This window comes from Haliotis rufescens, unplaced genomic scaffold (assembly GCF_023055435.1).
Source record: "Haliotis rufescens isolate VD_foot unplaced genomic scaffold, xgHalRufe1.0.p SCAF_13, whole genome shotgun sequence".
Classification (NCBI taxonomy): Eukaryota; Metazoa; Mollusca; class Gastropoda; order Lepetellida; family Haliotidae; genus Haliotis; species Haliotis rufescens.
Window position 1 is genome coordinate 10,233,837 of NW_025963813.1, and position 27,265 is coordinate 10,261,101.

Consider the following 27,265-nt stretch of genomic DNA (forward strand, 5'->3'; position numbering starts at 1 on the left):
AAAATCAAACTCACTCACTCACTGTGTTACGTGTAATTTGTCATGCTTCCTGGGGCTTGATGTCATAAAACTGTAGATACCTCAGTATTTTGAACGCTTGTTCCTATTACACTTTACAGCAATCTGTCATTAATTTATGTGACACTGGCAGCAGACCGGCCTGTGTTTCAACATTGATAAATTTGTAGGACAGGATACGACCTGGCTTTGTCTGGTGCGACTAGGTTTTCATGTCAATATGCACCTTGTGCCAATTTAAATCAAGTTCCTTAAATCGACCCTGCCTAAGTACCTTAATTAGGTACCGGTACTTGTCAGTCTTTTTCAACAAAAAAGTAATTATATATTTCCCAGTAGTCAACTTTCTCTGAAGCATCCCCTGACCTGTGAAGATTCCGGGGTAGAATAGGTCTTCAGTGCCATGCTTGCCGTAAACGGTGACTATGCTTGTCATAAAAGGCGACTAACGGGATCGGGTGGTCAGGCTTGCTGACTTAGTTGATGCATGTCATCGATCCCAATTATGTGGATCAATGCTCATGATATCAATTACTGGATTGTCTGGTCGGGACTCGATTATTCACAGACCTCCGTCATATAGCTGGAATATTGTTGAGTGCGGCGTTAAACAACAAACCAACCAACCAACTGAAGCATCCCTGGATGGTTTTATGATTTTAAAAATTTTAACATCTAAAAATAACTACAGCAGTTTCCTGTGAGAGTTACAACAGAAGATTAGTTTTACGATTACAACATCCTTAATTCAACAGACGTTAGGAAGATATTGAAATAGTGTTGAATCGGAAGACAGTGAGAAATCCCGTCGTACAGGAGCGATCTGTGTGGACTGTGTTCTGATACACTTCTGTGTCTCGAGTCAGGAAGGAAGTGGCCAGCTGGTGCGAACATGCTCTCTAGAACATACACAGATATCTCCCCTACTTGTAGTTCGGTGTACTTGGGCTTCACACCATCAGTACCCATCGTTGCTTCATTCATGGTATCCTAGGTGATACCTGTTTTTATTCCCGGCCACCAGGTGGAAGGGGGATATAGTAATGGGTTTTGTCAGTCCGTCCTTCCATCCATCCTTCACGTTTCGTTTCCGAAGCAGTACTTAAAAACAATGAGAGATATCTTAACAAAACTTGGCACATAGATAGGTCTAGTGGTCAACAGGTGCCTTTTCATGATTTTGGAATTTTGGAAAAATTATTTTTCAAGTTTCCATGGCAACGACTTAAACTTTGACTGAAAATGGTGGTAGTGCTCCACACAACCGGACATGTCATATTGGCAGGGGATATGAGTATTTCATGCTTGTTTTACTTTGGGTTAATGGGTTTGACCAACCAAAACCACAATCATAAAATAAATACAAATTGAAGCTGAATTTGTTTCTTTATATCCAGAGCTCCAGATAACTTTTTGAGCAATTGAGTTTTTACTCAATTAGTTTAATTGGGTTATTACATTTTTCATTGGTAAACCAATGTTATTTCACTCATCTGTTCATCACTCTATTGGGTTTTTCCCCAAATTAGTGAACATTTTATGATTTAAAAAGAAATGAAATAATGATTTAGATGTATACTGTTCTAAATATATAGGCTTGACTCGGTAAATAGATTAGCTGGTAATTGTGTTTCGGAAATAAGCTCCTTTGTACGCATGCTGAAAAGGCTTCATTGGGTATTTACACATGCCGTTTTTATACATTTGAGTTTTTCATTTAATGCATGCGTTTCTGTACACAAGTTAATTGAGAGTAATTGGGTTTTGAATATTTTAGGGGGGTATTTTACGCAAATGCGCTGCTTAACTGTAGCTCTGTTATCCAGCTGGTTGGCCCAATGGTTTCATGGACAATGTAATATGCGGTTGTGTGGTTGCTTGAAGTAAATAATACACAGAGAATACATTAACAAGCATCCAACAAAGATAAATGACACATAATTACGTGTGTCTGGACACAGTGTGTTGACAGTGGAATGGGGATTAGTCTGTTCAGTGGGTCAGATGTGAAACGTCACATTCAAGATTACTGCACTTACATAACACTGTGTGTCTGTGTGAGTGGCAATGTGATTGTGTGTGTCTGTGTGAATGTGATTGTGTGTCTGTGTGAGTGTGATTGTGTGTCTGTGTGAATCTGAGTGTGATTGTGCGTGTCTGTGTGAATGTGAATGTGATTGTGTGTGTCTGTGTGAGTGTGATTGTGTGTGTCTGTGTGAATGTGATTGTCTGTCTGTGTGAGTGTGATTGTGTGTCTGTGTGAATCTGAGTGTGATTGTGCGTGTCTGTGTGAATGTGAATGTGATTGTGTGTGTCTGTGTGAGTGTGATTGTGTGTGTCTGTGTGAATGTGTCTGTGTGAATCTGAGTGTAATTGTGCATGTCTGTGTGAATGTGAGTGTGTGAGTGTGAATGTGATTGTGTGTGCCTGTGATTGTGTGTGTCTGTGTGAATGTGTCTGTGTGAATCTGAGTGTGATTGTGCATGTCTGTGTGAGTGTGAATATGATTGTGTGTGTCTGTGATTGTGTGTGTCTGTGTGAATGTGTCTGTGTGAATCTGAGTGTGATTGTGCATGTCTGTGTGAGTGTGAATATGATTGTGTGTGTCTGTGTGAATGTGAATGTGATTGTGTGTGTCTGTGTGAATGTGATTGTGTGTCTGTGTGAGTGTGATTGTGTGTCTGTGTGAATCTGAGTGTGATTGTGTGTGTCTGTGTGAGTGTGATTGTGTGTGTCTGTGTGAATGTGTCTGTGTGAATCTGAGTGTAATTGTGCATGTCTGTGTGAATGTGAGTGTGTGAGTGTGAATGTGATTGTGTGTGCCTGTGATTGTGTGTGTCTGTGTGAATGTGTCTGTGTGAATCTGAGTGTGATTGTGCATGTCTGTGTGAGTGTGAATATGATTGTGTGTGTCTGTGTGAATGTGAGTCTGTGAGTTTGATTGTGTGTGTCTGTCTGTGTGAGTGTGATTGTGTGTGAATGTTATTGTGTGTGTCTGTCTGTGTCAGCGTGAATGTGAGTGTCTGGGTCTGTGTGAGTGTGAATGTGATTGTGTGTGTCTTTTTGAGTGTGATTTTGAGTGTGTGTATCTGTCTGAGTGTGAATGTGATTGTGTGTGTCTGTGTGAGTGTGAATGTGAGTGAGTGTGTCTGTTCCTGTGTAGCTGGTACAAGTCTCGACTAATGCCGGTTTTATAGTGCTAGCACCAATTCAGGGTTATGGGTACCATTTTTAACGTCTTTGCGTGTGACGTGGCCGGGGATCGAACCATTAACCTCTCTCTTGTTGAAGGGGCAATTTAGCACTAAACAGAGTTTTGCAAACTAACTACTGGCTCTTTTTCCGAAAATAAAATGTTGAACAATAATATCATAATAAATATGCCTACGCGAGCGATATAATACCAGCAATAGTATGTTGTGTGGGCACTTACAGGACATTTATAGGAGACTTCCACATTGAAGACCCCGCATGACACAACACTTTCTCGGCCATGTTCTCAATGGACTTGAGGATTACATAAATCAAGTGCATCAGTTTCTATCACCATCCTAAACAAGGATGTGCATATTGATATGGATTTTCCGGTGACAGGCACAGGAGGGAGGGTGTGTGGGTCATCAAGTGCAGTTGGTAGTTGTAGTTGCCGGTTTCAGTAACGTGCAGGACGTAGCTCACGATAAGCCCCTTGCCAGTATTGCTCAATACTGAACCCTGGCCTCCGATGCCGAATGTTTGAAATCGCGATTTACCTCAGAGGTGTTTATATCTCAGCATCAAACTCTGAAATTGAGACGGGTGTTGGTAGGAGTTGTCAAGAATGCAGTATCACGTATGATGTGAAGAATACACCACATGATGTTTCGTACATTAACTTCCTATTGACTAATTATATCATTGCTTGAGAGACAAGATGGATGGTATGTTTTGTTTATATTTTCAATGTTGTTTTAATTTTTAGGATGTGATTTTATCTGACAAGTGTAACTAATTGGGGCTTGTGGCCAACACATTGTCTCATCAGACTAAATAACTTGACCACCTCCATGGTGTTGTGGATAGACCTGGACACATCTCTGGAATCTTCCTTAGAGAATGCTATGTTCCTAAACACTCCTCATGAGATTCCTTATTTTTTAATATTACTTATTTTTTACAACAATGATCTGGTTCATTTGATGGACCTCCATGGTCTAGTTGTAGAGCGTCAGTCTGGAGAGCAGAAGGTCCGGGGTTCAATTCCCAGCTGCATCATTTTAAAAGATGTTGAAGTTGTACTTGTTGTTACCCTGCCTGGTGCTAGGCATTATGGGGCTCGGAGAGAGTATACTGTATTTGAGTGGGGTATTCATGTTAAACTGCGGCATAGTATTGCCCGCACGTCGCTATATAAATGCAGTAATCTTGGACGCGACATTGAGGCCAACTTTACCGCATTACCTTAAATTTTAATGATCTGTTTGTTGTCACTTCTGTGTCTTATGCAAGTGTGTTTATGTTGGTTGATGTCCTTGACGTCATTGTGAAATCTGTGTAGTGGGTGATGCTCTTGAGGGCAGTAGGGTAGCCCAGTGGTTAAAGCATTCCCTCATCCTTCTGAAGGCCCGGGTTTGATTCTCCATGAGGTTACAATCTGTGGAGCCCATTTCTGGTGTCCCCTGCAATGATATTGCTGAAATATAGCTAACAGTGACAGAAAACCACACGCACACAATGTTTTGTAGTAATTTTAGGACCGCCTCCGTGGTCTAGTGGTAGAGCGTCTGACTGGAGAGCGGAAGGTCCGGGGTTCGATCCCCATCCCCATCATACCAAAAGAAGTTAAAAGATGGTATTTGTTGTTACCTTGTCAGTTGCTCGGCATTTAGGGGCTAAAACAAGGACTGGTCGGCTCAGAGTCTGAGTGGGGTGATCATGTTAAACTGCACCATGGTACCTCATGTCGCTAAATAAGTGCAATAATCTTGAACGTTAAATCCCATTTCACCTCACCTTGGGTGATTTTATGTAGAAATGTTGTAGGGTTGTGTGGTCCTTCATTGAGGATATTTTACTGGTGCTTCCGTCAACCTGGTGTTGAATGTGTTGGTTTAAGACTTGTTACTGATGTGGATTAAGAGACATCCATCTCACTGTAGCGGTATTGAATTTCACACACAAACATCATGCTTCTCATGTTAAGTCATTGTGTATGATGTTTCTTATACAATCAATATGTTAGTCACACTGATTTGACTTCAGTGAGACGTTGGATAACATCACTTGTTTGTGTTGGACGGTCCATGTAATTTATTGTGTGTTGTTTCTCAACAGATGAGGAAGACATGCTATGCCAGAGTCCGACATGCCCAGACAGTCTGAGAGCAGTCCGGGTAAGTAATTTACCTCCTTATTATAAACAGTAGGGATTCTGAGGCAGAATGGGTCCCCAGTACCTTATGCTTGTCTCCCTTGGGAATTCCAGGGCAGACTAGGTTCCCAATACCTCATGCTTGTCTCCCATTGGGATTCCGGGGCAGTCTTGGTCCTCAGTACCTCATGCTTGTCTCCCATGGGGATTCCGGAGCAGTCTAGGTCCTCAGCACCTCATGCTTGTCTCCCATGGGTATTCTGGGGCAGTCTAGGTCCTCAGCACCTCATGCTTGTCTCCCATGGGGATTCCGGGGCAGACTTGGTCCTCAGTACCTCATGCTTGTCTCCCATGGAGATTCCGGGGCAGTCTAGGTCCCCACTACCTCATGCTTGTCTCCCATGGGGATTCCGGGGCAGACTTGGTCCTCAGTACCTCATGCTTGTCTCCCATGGGGATTCCGGGGCAGTCTAGGTCCCCACTACCTCATGCTTGTCTCCCACAAGGATTCTGGGGTAGTCTAGGTCCTCAGTACCTCATGCTTTTCTCCCATAGTGGATTCCGGGGCAGTCTTGGTCCTCAGTACCTCATACTTGACTCCCATGGGATTCCGGGGCAGTCTAGGTCCTCAGTACCTCATGCTTATCTCCCATGGGGATTCCGGGGCAGACTTGGTCCTCAGTACCTCATGCTTGTCTCCCATGGGTATTCCGGGGCAGTCTAGGTCCTCAGCACCTCATGCTTGTCTCCCATGGGTATTCTGGGGCAGTCTAGGTCCTCAGCACCTCATGCTTGTCTCCCATGGGATTCCGGGGCAGACTTGGTCCTCAGTACCTCATGTGCCAAATCCACATGCTAAAACATGCTCAAAGTGCTGCATTATTATCCCAGTCAATGGATGAGTGTGCACTTGATTTCATTCTCAGCTCCCTGGGGAGTATACAACCCATGCTGCCAGTCAGGTGCTAGGTCATTATTCCTCTCGTAGTGCTGTTGTAACCCCATTGTTGTATTATATCGTTGTATGTGTATCGTTGTACACATATTGCCGTTCTCATATTGTTATACACATATTGTTGTTCTCATATTTTTCTACACATATTGTTGTTCTCATATTGTTGTACACAAATTGATGCATGCATCTTGTTTAACACATATTGCTGTTGACATGAAGATGTACCTTGAGACTACAAAAGAACACTTGTTATGTTCATTAGCCGTTGTGTTTGACATAGAACAACTTCATTGGATACTGTCCTTGTCGAGCAAACACACACAAACACACACACACACGCACTCCTTGTTTATTCACACTCAGATCATGTTTATGTTTCTCCTTACTTTTCAGCCATTGTTGAGGAAGTGGGACATTTGTCCCACACAGCGACTGTAACCCATTTTTAGTGTTAATTCAATGTTTTGTTGGATGGAAATGTTTGCTTGAATTTCGTTTATTTTGATTTTTGTTGACAGATCCAAAAAGACAGATTTGGATCTGTATTTTGAATGATAATATCCCTTATCATGAAGTGGATAGGGTCATAGGATCTATATTTTTAACTAATCATTTAATAATAATAAATAAATTTACAAGGATTTATGCAAAGTGTGAACACTGACTTTTACAGTTATACCTTGATAATTAAAAACAATTATAAAGTCAAGTCTCATAAACAAATATGTCAACAATAATAATTTCATAACCAATCAAATGCTACCACTTGCAATTTATTCATTTACTAATAAATGGGGTATTTACTGACACTCTCATGTCTATCGGTGTAGTCATGTTCTGTTTTAAAGATATATCATAGCGACTGATTTACGACACCCATTGTCTGAAGAACATTTAATTGCAAAGGCTCATTACCCTGGAGCCATGACATCTATATGCCTTGAAACACTTAATTGCTGTTATTTATTAGATGCTAATCCTATTTGTTAATCCCCATTTTTGTGTACGTCGACCGTCTGCCATCCTGAACGAGATGTGCAAGTATGTTTTATATTATAATTATTACTTACTAAATGTCAGGTGACCTTGGCTGTATAAACCTTGGTCCCGAGAGATTGAGAAAAAGAGAAAAGAAAGGCCTTACCCTTAGCCTAGCTAGGGTTAGGCTGGGTGCTCCGGGGCACCTACACAACAACCACTACCACTATGTGCTGACCTGGCACATAGTGTCTTTCGTATGTATAAATCTACATGTATAAAGTAAAACTGTATATACCGCAAGCCATCGTCTCCAAGTTGTCACTTCCTACTGAGAACCATACGTCGGCCTCTTGCATATACGAGTATGCAAATTATTCATTAATCAACGTCAGACCGACACGCGTTGTTAGATACTTCTAGGTTAAAATATGACTCAATCTAAGGACTGACACTTTATGATACCGAGGTAACTGACCTCTTGTGTTTGCGTTTCATATATTAGGGAAAATAAATATGTATTAGCCTTGCCAAATACCTAGCATGTGGTATTTATGATACGGAAATATGCTTGGCTAATAATCTCGGTTTACAATGTTAAACTTGGGACATACCAGTGCATATAACTGACCCTGTTTTCTTCCCTGTCTTCAATGTGCCCAGCTCCTCTGACCAACTTCTAGACCAATCTGTAAGTAATCTTTATAAGTGGGGGACACGGGTGGTCCAGTCCTCTAAGGCGTCGTGATTCGCTGTGTAGAGTTGCGTCCCTTGGGCACGCCAGAAACCTATGATTGTGGGTTCGAATCCTGGTTCGCCCCGATTAGGTTTCTAGGTTTGCCAGCACCATACCCGTGCTCGTGGGTTTCACCGAAGTGGTAAACGTCTGAGACCTGCATCACTTCGGGCTTTCCTCCCATATTAAGATGATATGCCGTGATATAACTGGAATAATGTTAGAAGCAGCGTCAAACCGAACTCATTCAATTAGAAATCAATGTGAACAACCCACTCATTAGAAAACAAAATATCACTGTGTTAATCTTAAGTTAATTTTTATAAGAAAAATATAGTTTGTAGACAATATATATCTATGGAAATATGCAATAAAGTATTGGCAATTGCAAACAAATGCAAGTCTTGACGACCTCTGTGGTCTGGGGCAATTTCATGCCAGATATCCTTCTTTAATTACACATGTGTGAACATTTGTAAACATCTTTAATACATGTAGGGGGCTGGTTTGTCATTCCAATCAGTCAGTCATGTGGATATGGAACCAGTGAGGTGTGTGAGTTGGGCAGTCAGGGTTATAATCAGGCCCTGCTGGAGGATTGCCTTTGATTGTCGCAATATTGTCAGCATATTGTCGGCATATTGTCAGGATATTGGTCATTAACTCGTGCAAACACTGTTGGAGGGAAGGTGAGAGAGGTTGGTAACCTTAAAAATGTTTTGATTTGTGGTTTGTTTATGTTAGGTAATTGATTGATCCTGTGGGCGTCTCTGTTGAAGGGAGATAACTCTTCAAGGTTTATGTGAGGTAGCACTAAGGCTATAATAACTCCCATGTTTTAACATAGACTTAAAACTGTCGTAGCGCTGCGATCACTTTGTGGAAAGGGCCCTTGCCTGGAAAGTGGGGGAGTCCACAATTTGAGGAGGAATTACGATCTGGCAGACTTTTGACATGATGTTCAACAATAAGATAACTACAAAATATTCCATTATGTGTCAGTCTGTGAAAGATAAACATTCAATGATAGGTCATGATGAAGACATATTGGAGCGCCAGTGGCCCAGGGCCTCGTTTAACAAAGTGATCTTAGCACTAAGGTGACCGTAACTCACCTGCTTGAGCTTAGATTTGAGACAGGCTTAGCGCTAGAATCACTTTGTGGAACACGGACCCATTACATATTTCTGTGTTAAAGTATGGGAGTTAGGATCATCTTATTGCTGCGATCACTTTGTGGAACAGGGCCCCATTACACAAGGGGACTGCAGCTCTACGATTGTTCCACTTCTGTGTTAAAGGATGGGAGTTAGGATCATCTTATTGCTGTGATCACTTTGTGGAACAGGGCCTACACAAGGTGACTACAGCTCTACGATTGTTCCACTTCTGTGTTAAAGTATGGGAGTTAGGATCATCTTATTGCTGTGATCATCTTATTGCTGTGATCACTTTGTGGAACAGGGCCTCATTACACAAGGCGACTGCAGCTCTACGATTGTTCCACTTCTGTGTTAAAGCCCCACCCTGACTATAAATAGCCCGCAAGGTGGCGGTGTTTCAGTTTCGAACAATGACTGACAAAACCATGGATGCAACAAATGGCTCCATATCAAGATATTAGTCAATAAATTTTCTGTAGTTTTATCCTAAAAAATCGAATCGATCGTGTTTGGCGTCTGCATCGATCACAGTGGGCGGAGCTTATTTACGTTTGCGCTATAAATAGCAAAGCACATGGTCATGTGTACATGTGGCACATTTAATGCATTTGTGGTCAAAGTGTATTGTGTTGTATATTATTACGGCAGAACAGCAGCAGAACATCAGTTTCAGTTAATGTAACAGTAACGATACTTAAATACGAAATTGACGACGCGATTCTTTCAGTTCAATTCGAAAATTACAGATATTTGTTTAGTTTTGGTCATTTGCATTCAACAGTTAGATTTGTGCCACACAATAATCAGTTTATATTCATCAAACGTAAATTATTACAGAGATTTTTCAACTAGTGTTTAGGAAGGGGCCTAATTTGAAGCACCAGAAGTTGCGCCAATATTTCTCAGCTTGACTACAATAGATGAATATGTTACGTGTATCAACATAACAATGCACATAAGCAACTGGTAAATAAGTAACTGAATATACTTGATGTTTTGGCCTACAGAAGGCGTATCCGGATAATATTGTACTTACGATAAACGAAAACTCCAATACACATAGGCCTATTCCAAGACAACTTTAATTATGAATTTCCTTTATCTTTCACAGAATTTTCACACACAAAACTGAGTTTGATCATTAGATCCACACTTGTCCCATGTATTTTTTGTTCGGGGTATTTGGATACACTTCGCGCACAAGTTTTAAAATACAATCTGGGATCCCTTTCCCGTTTTGTCCACACCAATCCTTCATTTGCTGCAACGTATAATTCCGTTTCTTCAAGTCCAAGTATCTACGATCTCTCCAAACACTTCGTTTATTTAGCTCAGTCCAGAAACACTGTGTTCGAATCGACGAATTTCTGCAACATGGTGGCCGCACCATTCCCTAACTGCGATTGTCTGTGCCGTGTCACGCATGGTTGACAAAAGAAGTGTGAACATACATATTCGGCTTCATCTGGTTCCACAATGAAATCTCGCTGTGACACTGATTCACTACTCCCAAGAATCGGCACTGAATTTGTCAAAGTTTCTGTTGCACTTGCAAGGGCGGGAAGAGAGGCGCCATCTTGTCGATTCGAGTTGTGAATCGGAATGAAGTCATCTTGAATTGGAACTTTCTCCACGATAAAGTCACCAATGTCACAATCGAAATGACCAAAGGCTTCCTGATTATCTCGAAAACCTCGTCGTCAAATTAGGATTTACATGAAAATGTTTTGTTGCTCATATTGAAGACAAATTGCAAAGTTCTTGTCAGTTGTAAGCAGCAACTCGATGCACTCATGGCGCGTGGTTGCTAGGAGATCGCGAGGTCAGAAAGGGGAAAACAAAAAGTTTTAGAAAGTAATAAAAGAAATCCGCAGTGCAATCCCAAAGTACGATGTACAGGATATTTTTGAATAATAATATTCACGAAAAAAAATTTTTTCTAAAAGTGCAAATTAATTTATTAATTCATCCCAAGGTCGTAACCCTGATCACGTGGTGGGTATTTGGAAGGAATCTTGTGATGAAGCCGTGAATGAGGCCGTGTGTATAACATTGTTGAATTCAACTGACCAGGAAGGTTGTTGGGGCACATTATGACAGACGCTCGTCATTGATGGAGAAAAAAATGTATCTGAGAGAAACATTGTTGCTTTGAGCTTCGCGACAAAACGTGTTCATGCCGAAGTAGTTTACAAGAGAGGATGATCTGTGCAGCCAGCGACCTGAATAGGCTTGATGAAAATAATGTTGAAATCCATTTTCTCGCACATGACAGAATTAATGTGAACAAATATTTATTTGAACATCGTTTCGAAGTCTGTGAGGCTGTCCGTATTTTAATATTCTTATTTCCATTGCGACGTAAAATAATATAATGTTTTCGTATCTTAATTTTGCTGCCGCTGTGGAAAATTGCGCACCGATCTATTAAAATATATACTACTAGCTCAACTTTATAATAGAACCAGATCAACTTTATCTTTGTTCCGTTGTTTACTAAAAATTCGCTTCCGAAGCAAAGCGAATCGATCTACATAATAAACAAATTCATAGACTAGATTCTAGTACCAGGTGTTTAAACTTTGTTTTTAAATGTCATAAAATAACTTACACAATTATTGAAAGACATTTTTTGATAAGTAATATATATTTTATCTCGTCCGGCCGCTCTCTGGTTAGTTTAGGCTTGAGGGGAGAAACACATACAAAAAATATGGATGGCCTTATGCAAATGACACTTGGCATGCCAATCAAGAGGGATCTGGGTCACTGGGACCCGCCAAGTTTCACGGATCGAGTTACTTCGGCACGAAGAGCTTCATCGGACAAGTGTGACTTTGCCAAAATACATTGCTACTGGGCAATGAAAAAATGTCACGGAAACGACAAAAAACTACTTTGATCACGTGAAAATATTTTTGACCATTACCAGGGTTTTTTACACGATCGTTGTCATCCAGATTCCAGATGAAGGCAAGACGAACAGAACGAAGAAAAACACTGTTTAAATCACCGATTACCGTGTATATGTGAGAAATTCTATTTATAAACTGCAGATATACCGTACACCACAGGGTAACGATTGTTGCCGTGACACATATAGTGTTTTTTTTGTGTTCAATTACACTGTTCATATTCATCACGACAAACGTATTAATTCGTTGTCGTCGGGAGATCTAGAATAGCTCAGAACAAGAACGTCTATAATTTCTGTGTTGGACTGCGTTGGATATATCGTGGACATTCCGCGGTATCATTTTATGAAGATGTGAAGACGACATGGCAGGTAGGTTTTGAAACCAAAGACCTACGCGTTTGTTGAAAAGTCTTGGAATCGTTTGATAGATATTTATTACCATTAAAACTTACGTCCTTGTTGTCAAACGGCCCACGTGGGTGGGTGTTTACATGACGTCACCCGTTTACGCAATAACCAATGAAATGTGTGTGTTATCATGACGTCATATTGACCTGTCAGATCACTCGTAGGATCATCTTATTGCTGTGATCACTTTGTGGAACAGGGCCCCATTACACAAGGCGACTTCAGCTCTACGATTGTTCCACTTCTGTGTTAAAGGATGGGAGTTAGGATCATCTTATTGCTGCGATCACTTTGTGGAACAGGGTGTAGGATCCAATTGTGTAAGAAGTCGTAACTTGCTGGGATGAGTTGCGTTGCCATGCTGGTTCTGCTGGTGGTAAGTTTGAATGGTGGAACCATTCTGCTTACATACCTTGCCTGACTGAACCATTTTCCTTGGGTTTCATATAACTGGCTTTTATCTACGACCTGCATCACTTGTGGTTTTTCTCCTTCTTAGAGGGGCGGTCGGTAGCCTAGTGGTTAGAGCGTTCGCTCATCACGCCAAAGACCCGGGTTCGATTCCCAGACATGGGTACAATGTGTGAAGCCCATTTCTGGTGTTCCCTGCTGTGATATTGCTGGAATATTGCTAAAAGTGGCGTAAAACCATACTCACTCACTCCATCTTAGAAATGAAGTTCTTGTCAGTGCAGTAATATACCCAACTCATCAAAGATTAAGGTCATGCTTTACTGAGTTGTCTGAGGCACAGCAGTTGTGTCCCTTGGCCATACTATAAACCTGTGATTGTGGGGTCGTATCCCAGTTCGCCCCTATTATGTTTCGTGGTTTGTCAGCACCATACCTGCATGTGCTTGTGGGTTTCACCGAAGTTGTAAATGTCTATAGACTTATAATATCACTTCCGCCTTTCCTCCCACATCAAGCTGTCATGTCGTGATTAGACTGGAATACTGCCGCGTTAAAATCACTCTCACTCACTCCCTCACTCACTCACTCACTCACTCACTCACTCACTCACTCAGATATAAAAAAAACCAACCCACCCACTCACTCACCCACTCACTCACCCACTCACTCACTCACTCACTCAGGCTCAACAAAGGTTTATACTGTACCTTGTCTCCATAAAACCAAGTCGTTCATCTCCACATTCAGTTCTGTTTTATTGTATACATGTCTCAATAACATACATGAAGATCTTACAACACAAAGTGATTAGGAAACATTAAATTTTGTGGCAGCTCTGAACATTTTGAACCCATTCAACAACACTAAACCACATTGACTGGTTCCTTTGTTGTATGCATCTTTTGTCACAGCAAAAAGTGTTGAAATCATGAACAGATGCGAAGATATCGTGATTATTGAAAACCATTGGAGCTGTGATAATGGCTTTCCTAGAGCCACCAAAGGTCGTTCCAAGTAGGCCTGACTGTATTATCCCACCGTGAATAATTTTGTTCATAAACATAAAAAAGATGGCACCTGTGATATATCCATGACGGATATATCATTTCTGAATATCTCGGGTCCTGAGTTGCGACAGGTTTGGCAGACATGCTTCATGAAACATGGGGAAAGTTGGGAGCAAGCAAACATCGTCTGCAGCCAAATGCCCTGGAGTGAAGCTTGTGTGTTTAAATCCTATTCCTGATAACATTTGCCAGTTGATCTGCAGGACGATATCTTCCCTGTCATGATAGTGTTTACACTTTCATAAAAAGTGTTGCAAAATTTCATTGCTTGCTTGCAGTTGGCTCGGAGGGTTTGATTTGGTGAGATCGACACTACCTGCATACCTACTTGGACGTTTTGTTTAACAGCGTCTGAAGATGTTCAATTGACTTATATTAAAAAGAAAAAGCCTACAAGAGTACTTACCTACCGGGTACTTTAAGAGGGGATGGCACAGGTTTGAAAAGGCAGTTTGGAAAAGAACATTGGGGTGTTGGGGTAGCCTCGTGGTTAAAGTGTTCGCTCGTCACGCCGAAGATGTGGATTCGATTCCCCACATGGGTACAATGTGTGAACCCATTTCTGGTGTCCCCCGCTATGATATTGTTGGAATATTGCTAACAGTGGTGTAGAACTATACTCACTCACTCCCTCCTCAGTGTTTCTGTATTACCTGTCAATCAAGTTATGGACCAATCTTTTCCTACATCATCAAAAATTATTGCAGCCTATTTACTTTATAGCAGAGTTTGCCAAATTAAGACCTTTTTCAAGGCAGAATCAATTAATGTTTTTTTCACACTCACTGACATCACTTATTTCAAGACACAGGGCCCAGTTTCACAAAGCGTAGCGCAAAGATGATTGAAACACCCATACGACAGTCATAGTGCTAAATCGCTTTGTGGAATGGGGGCCTGGTTATGACTCTTTACAAACATAAAAAAATTGGCAGAATGATTTTGGATGATAAATAGAGAACCATACCTAAGTAGGCTAAGTGTCTTTTGATATAAAATATAGCAATCGGAGTCAATAAACGTTTAAAACTCTTAAGGCTTATTTGGTGAGATCTGGTGCATTAGCCTCCTGCTGTGTGCTGAATCTTAGTTCCGTTGTCATGCTAACATACTCATCATAAATTCAACAGGAATATAAGCATATGCCATGAAATGATAATTATGCAGATTTTTTTCTCGGCCTAAGAAATCTTATGATTTATGTGGTTGAGATTCAGCTCTGGATATGGCCTCAGGGATCTAGCATAGATACATTTACATAAGAACCTTGTTTGACCAGAGATTGAAAATAAGATTCGAGAGAGTGGGCGAGTTTGGTTTAATGCTGCTTTGTACAGTATTTCAGTTATAGGGGACACAGGTGGCCCAGTCGTTTAAGGCGCCATGATTTGCTGTACAGAGTTGCGTCCCTTGGGCACGCCAGAAACCTATGATTGTGGGTTCGAATGTCGGTTCGCCCCGATAATGTTTCTAGGTTTGTCAGCACCATACCCATGCTCCTGGGTTTCACCGAAGTGGTAAACGTCTGAGACCTGCATCACTTTGAGCTTTCTTCCACATTAAGCTGCCACACCGCGATATAAATGGAATACTGCTCAAAGCGGCGTTAAACCCAACTCACTCATGATTTCAGATATATAGCTTGCTGTGGGAGGATACAGATCGAACATTTACCACGTTAGTGAAACCCACATTCACACGGTATGTGTACAAACCTAGAAACAATCAGGCCAAACTGGAATTAGAACCCACTTTCATAGGTTCCTGACATGACTAGGGGACACAACTCCGCACAGCTAATTGCTAGTTGTCTGAAGCGATGTGCTGAATTGAGCCCCTTAGGCATGCATAAGAGAAGAGTTCTTCCAGAAGACCAGTTTGTAGTGGTCGGGTAGCCTAGTGGTTAAACGCCGAAGACCCGGGTTTGATTCCCGACGTGGGTACAATGTGTGAAGCCAATTTCTGGTGTCCACCGCTGTGATATTGCTGGAATATTGTTAAAAGCGGTGTAAAACCATACTCACTCACTCACTCACCAGAAGACCAGTTGCGTATCCAAGCAATGTGGACTACTTTAGAATCGCAGAGATATGTGTGTTATATCTTTACTATTCAAACAAACATTCTTTATCTACTTAAGACGTGTCATTTCATAGTGGACTCTTAACATTGTCTGAGTTTGACATTTCATTCGACAGGCTATCTCTTAACACAAACAGCTCTGTGTTTTCACTTTGAGGTTGTGAGATATATCACTCCAGCATTGTCCTGAGAGCCTGGTGTTTAGGACATTCGGGCAAAGCTTGAGACATCTTAGTTAGACTGTTGATATGTTCAGAATACATCTCTATCCACACATTGAGAACATATCTGGTTTGCTGTGTAAAACACAATACGGTATGCGATTTTTATGATAATCCAACTAGTTTTCATTTTTATTATTTTTCAATTTTAGGCAAAGTAATAGAAATTTGTTTGGAGCCATGAAAAAATAAATAAAATATGTATGAAAGCAGCAGTTATGTTCTGTGCAAGACATACTGTACATTAGGGCTGGGACGAGTCCAAATTTACTACCCGGGTACCCACCCCCCTATTACCCGACCCTACCCGGGTACCCACTGTAGGTCTCAGGAGATGTCTCAAAATGTCCGATTGGGAACATCTTTAGCATAGCCCTGGCAAACGTTTTAAGAACAACCTGGTCATTCATACACTGAAGTTGAATTGAGTTATATCTTTATTCAACCATATGAAAAATCGGAAGGAATGGGTGCACAGTCAGAAAGAAATGCGAACATTAGTGACTTGAAGTGTTACCATAGAGTTCCAGATATTTTTTTGTCATTAAACAATATATCACATGACTAAACACGAGTCCGGGTAGTCCTATGGGTACCCGGGTCCTACTCTGTACCTACTCGACCCGGGTACCCGAGTTACCAGTCCCAGCCCTACTGAACATGATGTCGTGGTTTTTCAGCACTGTCTGTTTGAGCTAACTTACCAAAGTTAAAACTGCATATTAGACAGCATCAGTGAATAAAAAATAAAAATATTAAAATATAATAAATAACTGAAATGAATGAATGATTGAAGGAACGAATAAGCTAACCTTTTTTCTTTTTGTTAGATTAAAAAGAAATAGCACAACAAATGAACAAGCGAATGAAACTGCGAGCAGGTGGATTTCTGTTCTTTGTCATACCCCCTTTGTAATGGCCACCAGTGAAGATCCAGAATAGAATTGGTCTTCAGCAACCCATGCTAATGTCTTGAGAGGCGAATATGCTTGTTATAAGAGGCTACTAGTGGGACCAGGTGGTCAGGCTTGCTGACTTGGTTGATGCATGTCATCATATCCCAACTGCATTGACCAATGCTCATGATGTCAATCACTGGATGGCTAGTCCTGACTCAATTATTTATACCGCTGTCATATAACTGGAATATTTCTGAGTGCGGCGTTAAACTACAAACAAACAAACAAACGAACCAACTTGGCCTGGTATGTGTGCATTTTGAATGTTTTATACAAGAGAAGCATTTTTAATGTCAAGCATAACATCTATTTGTATATGAGACCATGTGTTAAGTGCCTTGTATGCATCAAACTTTTGGGCAATCCTTAACTTCATTTATGTCACTGCATTTGATTTAAGGGACAATCTTGTGTCTGAAGGTCTTAAATCAACCTTGCGAGCACTATCAGTTGTCCTTGGCCTTGTTCGTCTTTAAGCTGATAAGGGGAGATGGTATTTATTTGTAATGATCTCCCCTTAATCTGCCCCCTGCTGTTCTCGTCCCTTGGTCGACAGGGTTCAAGAGAATGTCACCAGGCGTGTAGTCATCCCACAGCTGACAGCCTTCCGTACCTTGTCTGCTAGACTAACATCTAAACTCTGAAATGAACATATTTAAAAAAACCAAAACAATTGTAATATCTTACTAAAATATTTAAAAGGAATCCAGAGACTTCATTTTGAGAAGCTGCAGTAATCTAGACTTGCCCACTATTATAGACTTGCAAGGGCTTTTTTGGATATATTTGTTTCAGGGTCTGTATGACAGACTACTTGTCTGTTTGCTAACGGGGTTAACTTCATTGGTCATGTGGACAAGGCGTCCAACCTTGGATCAAACTGTCTGTGGTTCGAATCCCATCATGGGACTTGGAAATTTTATGACTGCTACACTGGGGCCCAATATTGGTGCCAAAGGGGTGTGGGGTGTATGTAGCAGGATGGGGGTACTAATTATGTTACCCATGAAGATCCAGGTTAACCATGTTTTCAGCAACCATGCCTGTTGTAAGAGGCAACTAATGAGATTGGGTGATCAGGCTTGCTGACTTGGTTACTGCATGTCATATCCCAATTGCATGGATTGATGCTCATGATATCAATCACTGGATTGTCTGGTCCAGACTTGATTATGTAAAGACCACTGTCATATGGCTGGAATATTGCTGAGTGCGGGGTTAAACAACAAACAAACAAATTCTGACTTAGTTAACCACATAAGTGGCCCATCACCCCATAGTCTAATATTCCACATCTGTATGTATACACATACATTTTCTCCATCATCATGATATATAAGATAGCTACGCGATAAATCACAAAGGAAATGAAGAGCGAAGCTTAGTTTATTTTACAATAAATCATTTTTCTATTATGATGTCATTTTTGGAGATTCGAACATGCCCTCGCAACTTGAAGACGTAAGTTGGACGACATTATTTTGTAGAGGGGAGTGTCTAGTGAGTTGTTCCCTGTAGATGTAGCTCGACAATGCTGATAAACGCATTGGCCGAACGATCGCATCCAAAAGTGGTCGAGATATGACAATTGGTTTTGGGAGAAAAGGTACAGCCAATCGACATAAAAATTATGAGAATATTCACCAAATTTAACCCTCCTGTTCTTAAAATAGTCTTGTTGCCGAGGTCGAATTGTATTCAGGGAGTAATCATTATTTGAATACAAGAAAATATTTTTATGAAGCTTATACAATATTTTAACATCCTTAAAGAGGCTATATTTGATGTTGATATCTCATATGAGAAATAAACGACAAGTGGGGGTTGTTTATCATACAATAAAACACTGCTGGGAGAATAAACCACTTGTCGTTTATTTCGTAAATAATATACAGAGTATTGGGTGATGAGAGGTGGCTCTTGTGTGGCTAACCCAGTCAGATTTAGCACTACCTCCAGGTACAAGAGCATACTGGGTATGTGTGAACTATAGCCCTCCACATCATCGCGTACCCCTTCACCAGATGATGGCGAGAGATAGCCCAGGTGCCCCAGTACACCAGCGCTGTTGAGGTCACTCGACCCCCTCACACTGTCCCTTTAAGTAGCAGGTCATGCTAATGGCCGTATCCGATGTCTGCTGATGGTATAGATAGTGCTAATGTGTTGTTAGGCTTGTGGGAGGGGGTGATCATTGATGTCCATGTATATAGGAGATTTGTTAGGAGAGTAGTATCGTTTAGGAGAATAGTATTAGTTAGGAGAGTTGTTATGTGTTGGAGAATTATGAGTATCAGGAAACAAGTTGTGTTTTAAGGGTGATAATATTGTTTAGGGTAATTGTATCCATTGGTTACATGGGAGAATAGCTGTCTGTACATTGGAAAATAGAATCAGTTAGGAAAATAGTAGTTTTTAGGATAAAAGTATCATTTCGGATAAGTAGTATCGGTTGAGAGAGAGGGAGAGAGAGAGAGTTAAAATGGGATTCAAAGAGCATCTTGAAGAACATCTAGGTCATATCTGTTATAATCATTTTCTGCTGAGTTCAAAGAGAACACCTTTTTTGAAGATGATAATGCAAATATTATTGCTGTATGTACATCAAACATCATATTATTATTTTATCATGAAAGTATATATATATAAAAACAAATGACTTATTATGATGATGTTTTACAGTTTGCCATGCATAAACTCGCAGACTACCTTTTGCAAATCTCACCTCATGGATTCAATTATCTAAATTTGGAATGGAGTCTTTGAGTCTGAACTGTAAACAGAAAGAATATTGTTGATGTTAATCTGTCTGTGAAATTAGACAGTAAATTATTCTCCGTAAACAGACAAGGTGTATGAAACCTCCGAAACAATCCGAGATTGTCTTACTACAGGTATCAGTGGAAGATTAGGTAGATGGAGTTACCTGTAACGACATGTGGGGTAGAAAGTGAGGGTCGACGATGGGGTTGGGTTACCTGTCACACGGAGTCAGTGTGCTCGGGCAGGTCACATGATACAACAGAGTCATTGCTGATGTAGCAGTGATTTCCATACACATTGAGCGATCATGTCCATTATCAATTGTAAACTAATGATTTAATGACAAACGGTTACTAATTTGGGATACTTTGAAACCTTACCATATTTCAGGTTGTTTTTGATGGTATCTGTGAATACTATGTGAATGATTGTTGTCAAAGGTTTGGGGGATTATTTGTGATATTCTTTATCAGTGAAAAGTTATTTTGAATTTATTTTCTCAAAAATAAACTCCTTCAAATTATTTGACTGACTTTATTACCAAAAAAATATATGGGCTGTTCGATAAGTGCTTTTTGCAATTAATTCAGCTGTTTCTAATAAAGTTTCTTTTGGGCAAACTTAGAAATTAAAGTCTATATGTTGTAACCAAAATCTAATGAAATTGATTCAAGAGACACTGCTATTTGTAGACTAACATCTATTCTCTGAAATGAACATATTTTAGAGAAAAAACACAGTTGTTAAATTATAGTTATGAAATAGAGACTTTCTTCATTTTCAGAAGCTGCAGTAATCTAGACTTGCCAAATATTATAGACTTACATGGGCTGCTTGGGATATATTTGTTTCAGGGTCTGTATGACAGACTATGCTATTTGCACAGATCAAGGTCATTGTAAAATTGGCCTTAGTCAAGGACAAGGACAAGGACAAGGACAAAGGAGGATGCATTCAGAAGCAGTGTAAAATACCCTCCTGACGTTCCCAACTAACTGAAGTACCTTCCTTGACAGTCGAGAGTTTTGAACTTGGAGTTGTGCTAGTTTCATTAAATGTCATATATGCGTCCTCCGTTATCAAATTTCACATTTGCAAGCAGTGAAAATATTTAAACAAACCCCTTCATGAATTATGTTTTTCTACTTTATGGGATAAGATTATACTCTGTCAGGTCATCAGGACAAGGATCTCCTGGAGAACACTCAGCCATTGTGTTACAAGAGATGTTGGTGTTGAAAGACCCTACGCCTTCACTTCATAAAATCAAATCCTCATATCATAAAAATAATTACAAAAGTTAAAATATGAGACAACCCTCCGAACATCACTGCCTTGGTGTCCGTCGTGAACAAACAGAATCAAAGCTTTATTCTGATGTGACACATATTAAGCCTGTTCATCCTGAACCCGTCAATGAACTGTGCGACACCATGGACAATGATAGCGGTTCATTGCGGAACTGGAGACGTGAGGCGCTTGTGTCATGTGTTGATCTTGTGTTCATTACAGGAGCCTCTCGACCACACTCTGACACAACCTCATTGTAGGTCGGTAATCATACAATAATGAATGTATTCTGGATGTACTTTCAAAGAAAACATGGACCTTCAATGAGACGAGGCCTTGCAGTGTGAATAAACACTTGCCTTGCTTTAAATATCAATCAGGACTTGTCCCAATTTTTTTGAATTTTTAGAGAAAAATCACGTGAAAGGAACAATTCAACCTTTTTATGAATGAAATGTGTTTTCAGTAAGTGTTGCCACACGAGGAATTATTGTCTAAATGGGAGGGTGTTAGTAAGAGTTTCAAAATGAAATGGGTTGAAGAAGATTCATGTTGTTACAGATGTAAAACTTGAAAGATCCCGGATTTTGATAAAGTGTTGTTTTATTTGCTTTCAAAATGAAAGGATATGATGTAAGCATCAACTTTGGCCCATCGTACATAAATAATTTAAAAAATGAACAGAACATTCGGAAATGTTAACAGCACTAAATGTACTGGTAGACTGTAATGTGTCAATAGAGATTATTGTTCAGGTTTTCAGGAAGTGTTTTCTGATATTTGAAAAAAGGTATTTGTTTTAGGATTGTTGTGAGAGACAGAATATGTATATTGAGTGCTTCAAGACGTTTCTTGTTTGTTTCTAAGAAGAAACCGGGGCGGTCGGGTAGCCTAGTGGTTAAAGCGTTCGCTCGTCACGCCGAAGACCCGGGTTCGAATCCCGACATGGGTACAATGTGTGAAGCCCATTTCTGGTGTCCCCCACTGTGATATTGCTGGAATACACTCACTAACTCTAAGAAGAAACCAAAACATTTGTAGGGAGACATGCAACACTATTTTTTGTCGGACCAACCAGTGAATTATTTTGTTTATGTATAAACCTAAAGCAATGTTACTTTTTGCCACCTTCCTTGAGCAATTCATTTTTATGAAAACACTCACCCTCACCCTCACCCTCACCCTCACCCTCACCCTCACCCTCAACCTCACCCTCACCCTCAACCCCACCCCTACCCCCAAATATCAAAAGGTTGATCTCTTTGTTCTCTTATTCCAAATTTCCTGCTATTTGGTAGTGATTAGTAAACACCTGTTATGTTATAGTCGTAGAATTGTACAATGGACTCTGCTGGAAACAGATATCTTATGATTATGGAAGGGGGCAGGGGTGGCCTAGTCGTCTTAGGCGCCACAATTCGCTGTGAAGGGTTGCGTCCCTTTGGCACGCCAGAAACCTATGATTGTGGGTTCGAATCCCGGTTCACCCCAGTTATGTTTCCAGGTTTGTCAGCACCATACTCGTGTTTGTGGGTTTCACCGAAGTGGTAAACGTCTGAGACCTGCATCACTTCGGGCTTTCCTCCCATATTGAGCTGACACGCTGTGATATAACTGGAATAGTGTTACAAGCAGTGTTAAAACCCAACTCACTCACTCTGATTATGGAAAGGGTTTTGTTGCTTTATTTTTCATGAACTGTTAAATCAGCATCATACAGATCAGATGGCTTACAGCCGATAAAACAGCGGAACATCACATCCCTGACAATGGTAATCAACACCACTGTGCCACGACAGTGACTTATATATTCTATGCACAATCCCGGCTACGTCATGTGACAAGGTACCACGTTACGTTCTGACCTAGCAGTGGTGAAGAGGTCAGGCCATGACTGTCATGCATCTGACAGCAAACATGCCCAGCGTGTCATGCTACACGACAACTGTCATGTTCCCCCTATAATCTGACCATGGAAGATGGTTTCTGTTCTTTTCTTACAGGCATCTTGTGTGTAGGTGATTGTTAGAGGGTTCGTGGGAATACAAACTGATATTTACCCACAGGGGTATAAAGACTGTAATAATTTGATACCTATGCACATTATAAGTTGTAGCAAGATCACAAGGGGTACATGGTGTTTTGTGCTTGCCACATTAATTAAATTAAAACAAATTCAAACTTGATAGGATACAGCTGTTTGATTGAGTTGAGGTTAATTTGTGCTATGTCATGTGACTTTCATTGACTCGGAAAAAGCATGTGGCGTTTGTTTCAAAGCGGATAAGGGATTTATTCTGGCTCTCAGAAATCCACGTGCAGCCTGTCTTGCGCATGGTGGGGTATAAGGGATTTATTCTCTCGCTGAGAAATTTATGGAGGTATGATAAGTGCATTCACTGCAAAAAAAATCCATATATACAAGCTTGTATATCCTTTGGAAAGATGATATTTCCAAAGGATATACAAGATTGGAAAGATGATATATACAAAATATACAAGTTTGTATATATTGGTAAAGGGAGATAATTATTATGTATTTGTGTATAATTATGATATATGTGCAAATTGAAGTGTTTTAAGTTGAGCACTGTGTTTCTTTGTATATGTTGGTAAAGGAGGATAATTGCTATGTATTGCTCTATAAATGTTTTGTATGTGCAAAATAGTATCAGCAAGTTACAAAAAACTGATTTAGTGGCGGGTAACATTACTGGAAGGTTTAATTAGTACTCCACACTGTTAGCGGGAGTACATACTGTCCTTGCAATGATATTGACGGGTGGGCGGTTGAGGCGTCTGGTACTTTTCCTGGCGCGGTGCTTGGTATGTGAGTAGACTTTATGGTCAAATGCACAGAGGGGATTAGCTGTCGGGGCGATTGCTTTGGCGGTAACTTCTGTATTGAAAGTGTTTGAGCTTGGATTTGTTTTACGGGGAGGCCGCGATGTGTTTTGTAACATGCTCTCGTGCACATATGCCAACAGAGTGGATTGCACAGAGGATGAAAACTATTTTATCACTACTTAAAAGTGTTGAATTTGGTTTGTTCTGAGCTGTCGGTTTCATTGTAGATATACATTGTTATAATGTGAAATCTCGGCGGAAACGCGGAAAATCGCGTTTTGTAAAACGGTAGTCCTTGGGGAAAATTGTATTATGAGCAACCGGATGCGTAAATAACGTGTGTAATGTATTCCCGTATTATATTTTATAATACTTGTTCTTTAAATATTGTTATCAATGCGAGAACGAAGATTACCTTGAAAAAACACAACAGCATGCATATGTTCTAGCAAAAGGAAACTTGATATATATTCATTTGGCTTAATTTCTACTTTGGAAAACTTAGTTGGCGCTCTAAAAGCTTGACGCTGTATAATTTGGCACGCGCATGGTTGGGTGCAAACCATATGTACATCAATAATAATAGTAAAAATAATAATAATAATAATAATAATAATAATACATCATGATGGCAGTTTCAATGTAAAGATTAAGTATTTTTAAAGATATGGAAAATAAATCTTGATAACTGCTTTAATCTTTGATCTTTGGGAAAATAATAATGGAATTGGTTGAGTGACTAACGTATTCTACTTTAAAAGTGACAGGAACGTGATTTACATAATTAAAATATAGAATAATATACAAATTATAAGAGAGGGTTTGTGATTTATTTTGGGATGAAGTCAGTATTTAACTTGCGCTTTCCGACATTATGCGTATTTCGCACACGGTTAAGAAAAAAAATGCAATTCATTTATTTATAAAAAGTACGAATGCATCAATCCTACATCACAGGACCATGTACATAATTTGTTGAATGTTATTTCGTGAATACACAAATTGCATAACACATTCCCTGAGGACAAACCCAAATTGCCCGTCCCTTTGTGACAAGTGTTAATTAGAGAATGTATTGCCACCATATTATGTCCCGGCACTTTTATGACATGTAATGAACCTAGTCAATCCCTGGGTCTGTAACAACAACATGGATCTAATAAAATCAAAGTAACATAAATGTTACGTCATTCGAATTAAAAAAGAGACTGAAAAAATGTAACATGAATATAATTGCCCTTTTGAGGGTAATATAATTTTGGGAAAATATACGTTTTCTTGTATTTACGGACGACTTCACACAAGCTGAAAAATTAAACATATGTTTATATAGCTATATTTACATACATGGCATTAACATGTAATAATAATATTGATCATGTTTGTTAATTTGTACATTTCGTTGTTATTGGTATCCTGAGTATGTTGTAATAATGCATGTGTTCTGATCTTATTTGACGTAGATTACATGAACTAGTAGAGTGACTTTCTTTCATCAGCGTGGAAGGATTACCCACACATATACCCTTAATCCTTTGTCAAACAGAAAGAAGTCATATAGATATCATATCTAACTGGTACTAAAAGTTCACTATCAATCTCCTCTGATAACAAACTTACATTTAATATCCCCAAGCTACAATACCAAGCATGCTCATGGAGTAATTATGAGAAACCCGAATGATATCCTGTCTACGTGGTCACACCCGGTGATTGTTAAGACATTCAGACAATATGGCAGTCTGTATTCATTTCTTTTATCCCAAAAGTCCCCACCAAGCTTCCTTTTATTAACATTGGGATGAGGGGAGATATACATATTGTATTAAATAATACATCAATACATCAAAACAGAACAAAAAAAGATAGGTCAACAGTGCGGTTGATGGAAAGGGGTTTCCTAAGAAAAGTTATTTAACTCTTTAATACTTAATACGTGTCTCAAAGTATGTATTAAGTCTTACTACTAGTTATTATATATGTGCAAATCCACCCGAACGTCGGATGTACATGGCCGATTTCAAAATAGCTAAATTAGGCACTGTTCAAATTGTTTCCAATAAACCACTGATTAGAAACTCACTAAACCTTTAGAATAGAATCGTTTCTAAATATATTGTAGTTGGGGCATGTGTAAAAATTAATGCAGTGTACCATTGTGACAGCCACAAGAGCATGCATGATGTGTTATCTGAGATGTGTTTTTTAAGCCGATGGAAGTTTAAAGTGACAAAATCTGGTATCATGGCTTAACTGAATATAACATTGTCTAAGTTTAATAATCCTCTTTTTCCGGTGACTATTCCAATTATTAATGGTATCAGGTAGGAATGACTTGCATTCAGTTCTACAACGTATAGCCTGTGAATTGGTTAGATTTCTTTATATGTAATCACTAACAGCAAAGATATTTTCCATCTTGTAAAAAGGTGTAATGGCTACGTTGGTCTCACTCTACATTTTCACGTGGCTTGTACCTCTTATTGGCCCACAAATAGTCCGTAATCAGTGAGTGGGCGAGGTAAAAATTAACGTCTCATCGGCATTATTTCAGCGTCCGTAATGAATTAATGTGTAGACATTCTAGGATTAATTCTTTTTCTTTGGTACAATTATCCAAAACATGGGAGCAAAATATTGGCAATATATATATGCTTGTTCATGACTTATGTAAAAGGGGTTATTTATCTGAGTGATTGAGTATGGTTCACGGCGGTGGACACCAGAAAGGTATTTAAGACAATTAATCATAGGGCTTACCTCGTTAACTCGCCAATATCATAATCTGACTGAAATATTAATACCAAAGTCCTTTCATTTTAAGATTAGGTTTTGCACTTGGGCACACTTTGACGTGATATTGAACAGTTTTCTTTTTCCCTGGATTAAGTTTTACTTGCATTCATTCATTTGGTAATTTTCTCCAAATTGGCATTAATATTTTATGCAGTAGTATGGAACTGTCCATTTTGGGAATAGGGTTGACCCCACCGCAAGCACAGTAAACAGAAATTCCAAGGTGAATAATATGTACTATAGTTTGTTGGCTCGACATGCAAGACTCCATAATTTTAGCTATAAATTCATAGTAATATTA

General features: G+C 39.7%; 1 protein-coding gene across 3 annotated transcripts in view; it reads left to right on the top strand.

Moving 5' to 3' along the window:
* The window catches only part of LOC124139068 (pleckstrin homology domain-containing family G member 5-like), a 242,894-nt gene that overhangs the window by 74,586 nt on the left and 141,043 nt on the right, over window positions 1-27,265 (top strand). For all 3 annotated transcript variants that reach the window (XM_048394169.1, XM_048394167.1, XM_048394168.1), the window contains one exon: window positions 5,332-5,390. In XM_048394169.1, the coding sequence (XP_048250126.1) occupies window positions 5,332-5,390 (59 nt within the window). The remainder of the gene's footprint in view (window positions 1-5,331; window positions 5,391-27,265) is intronic.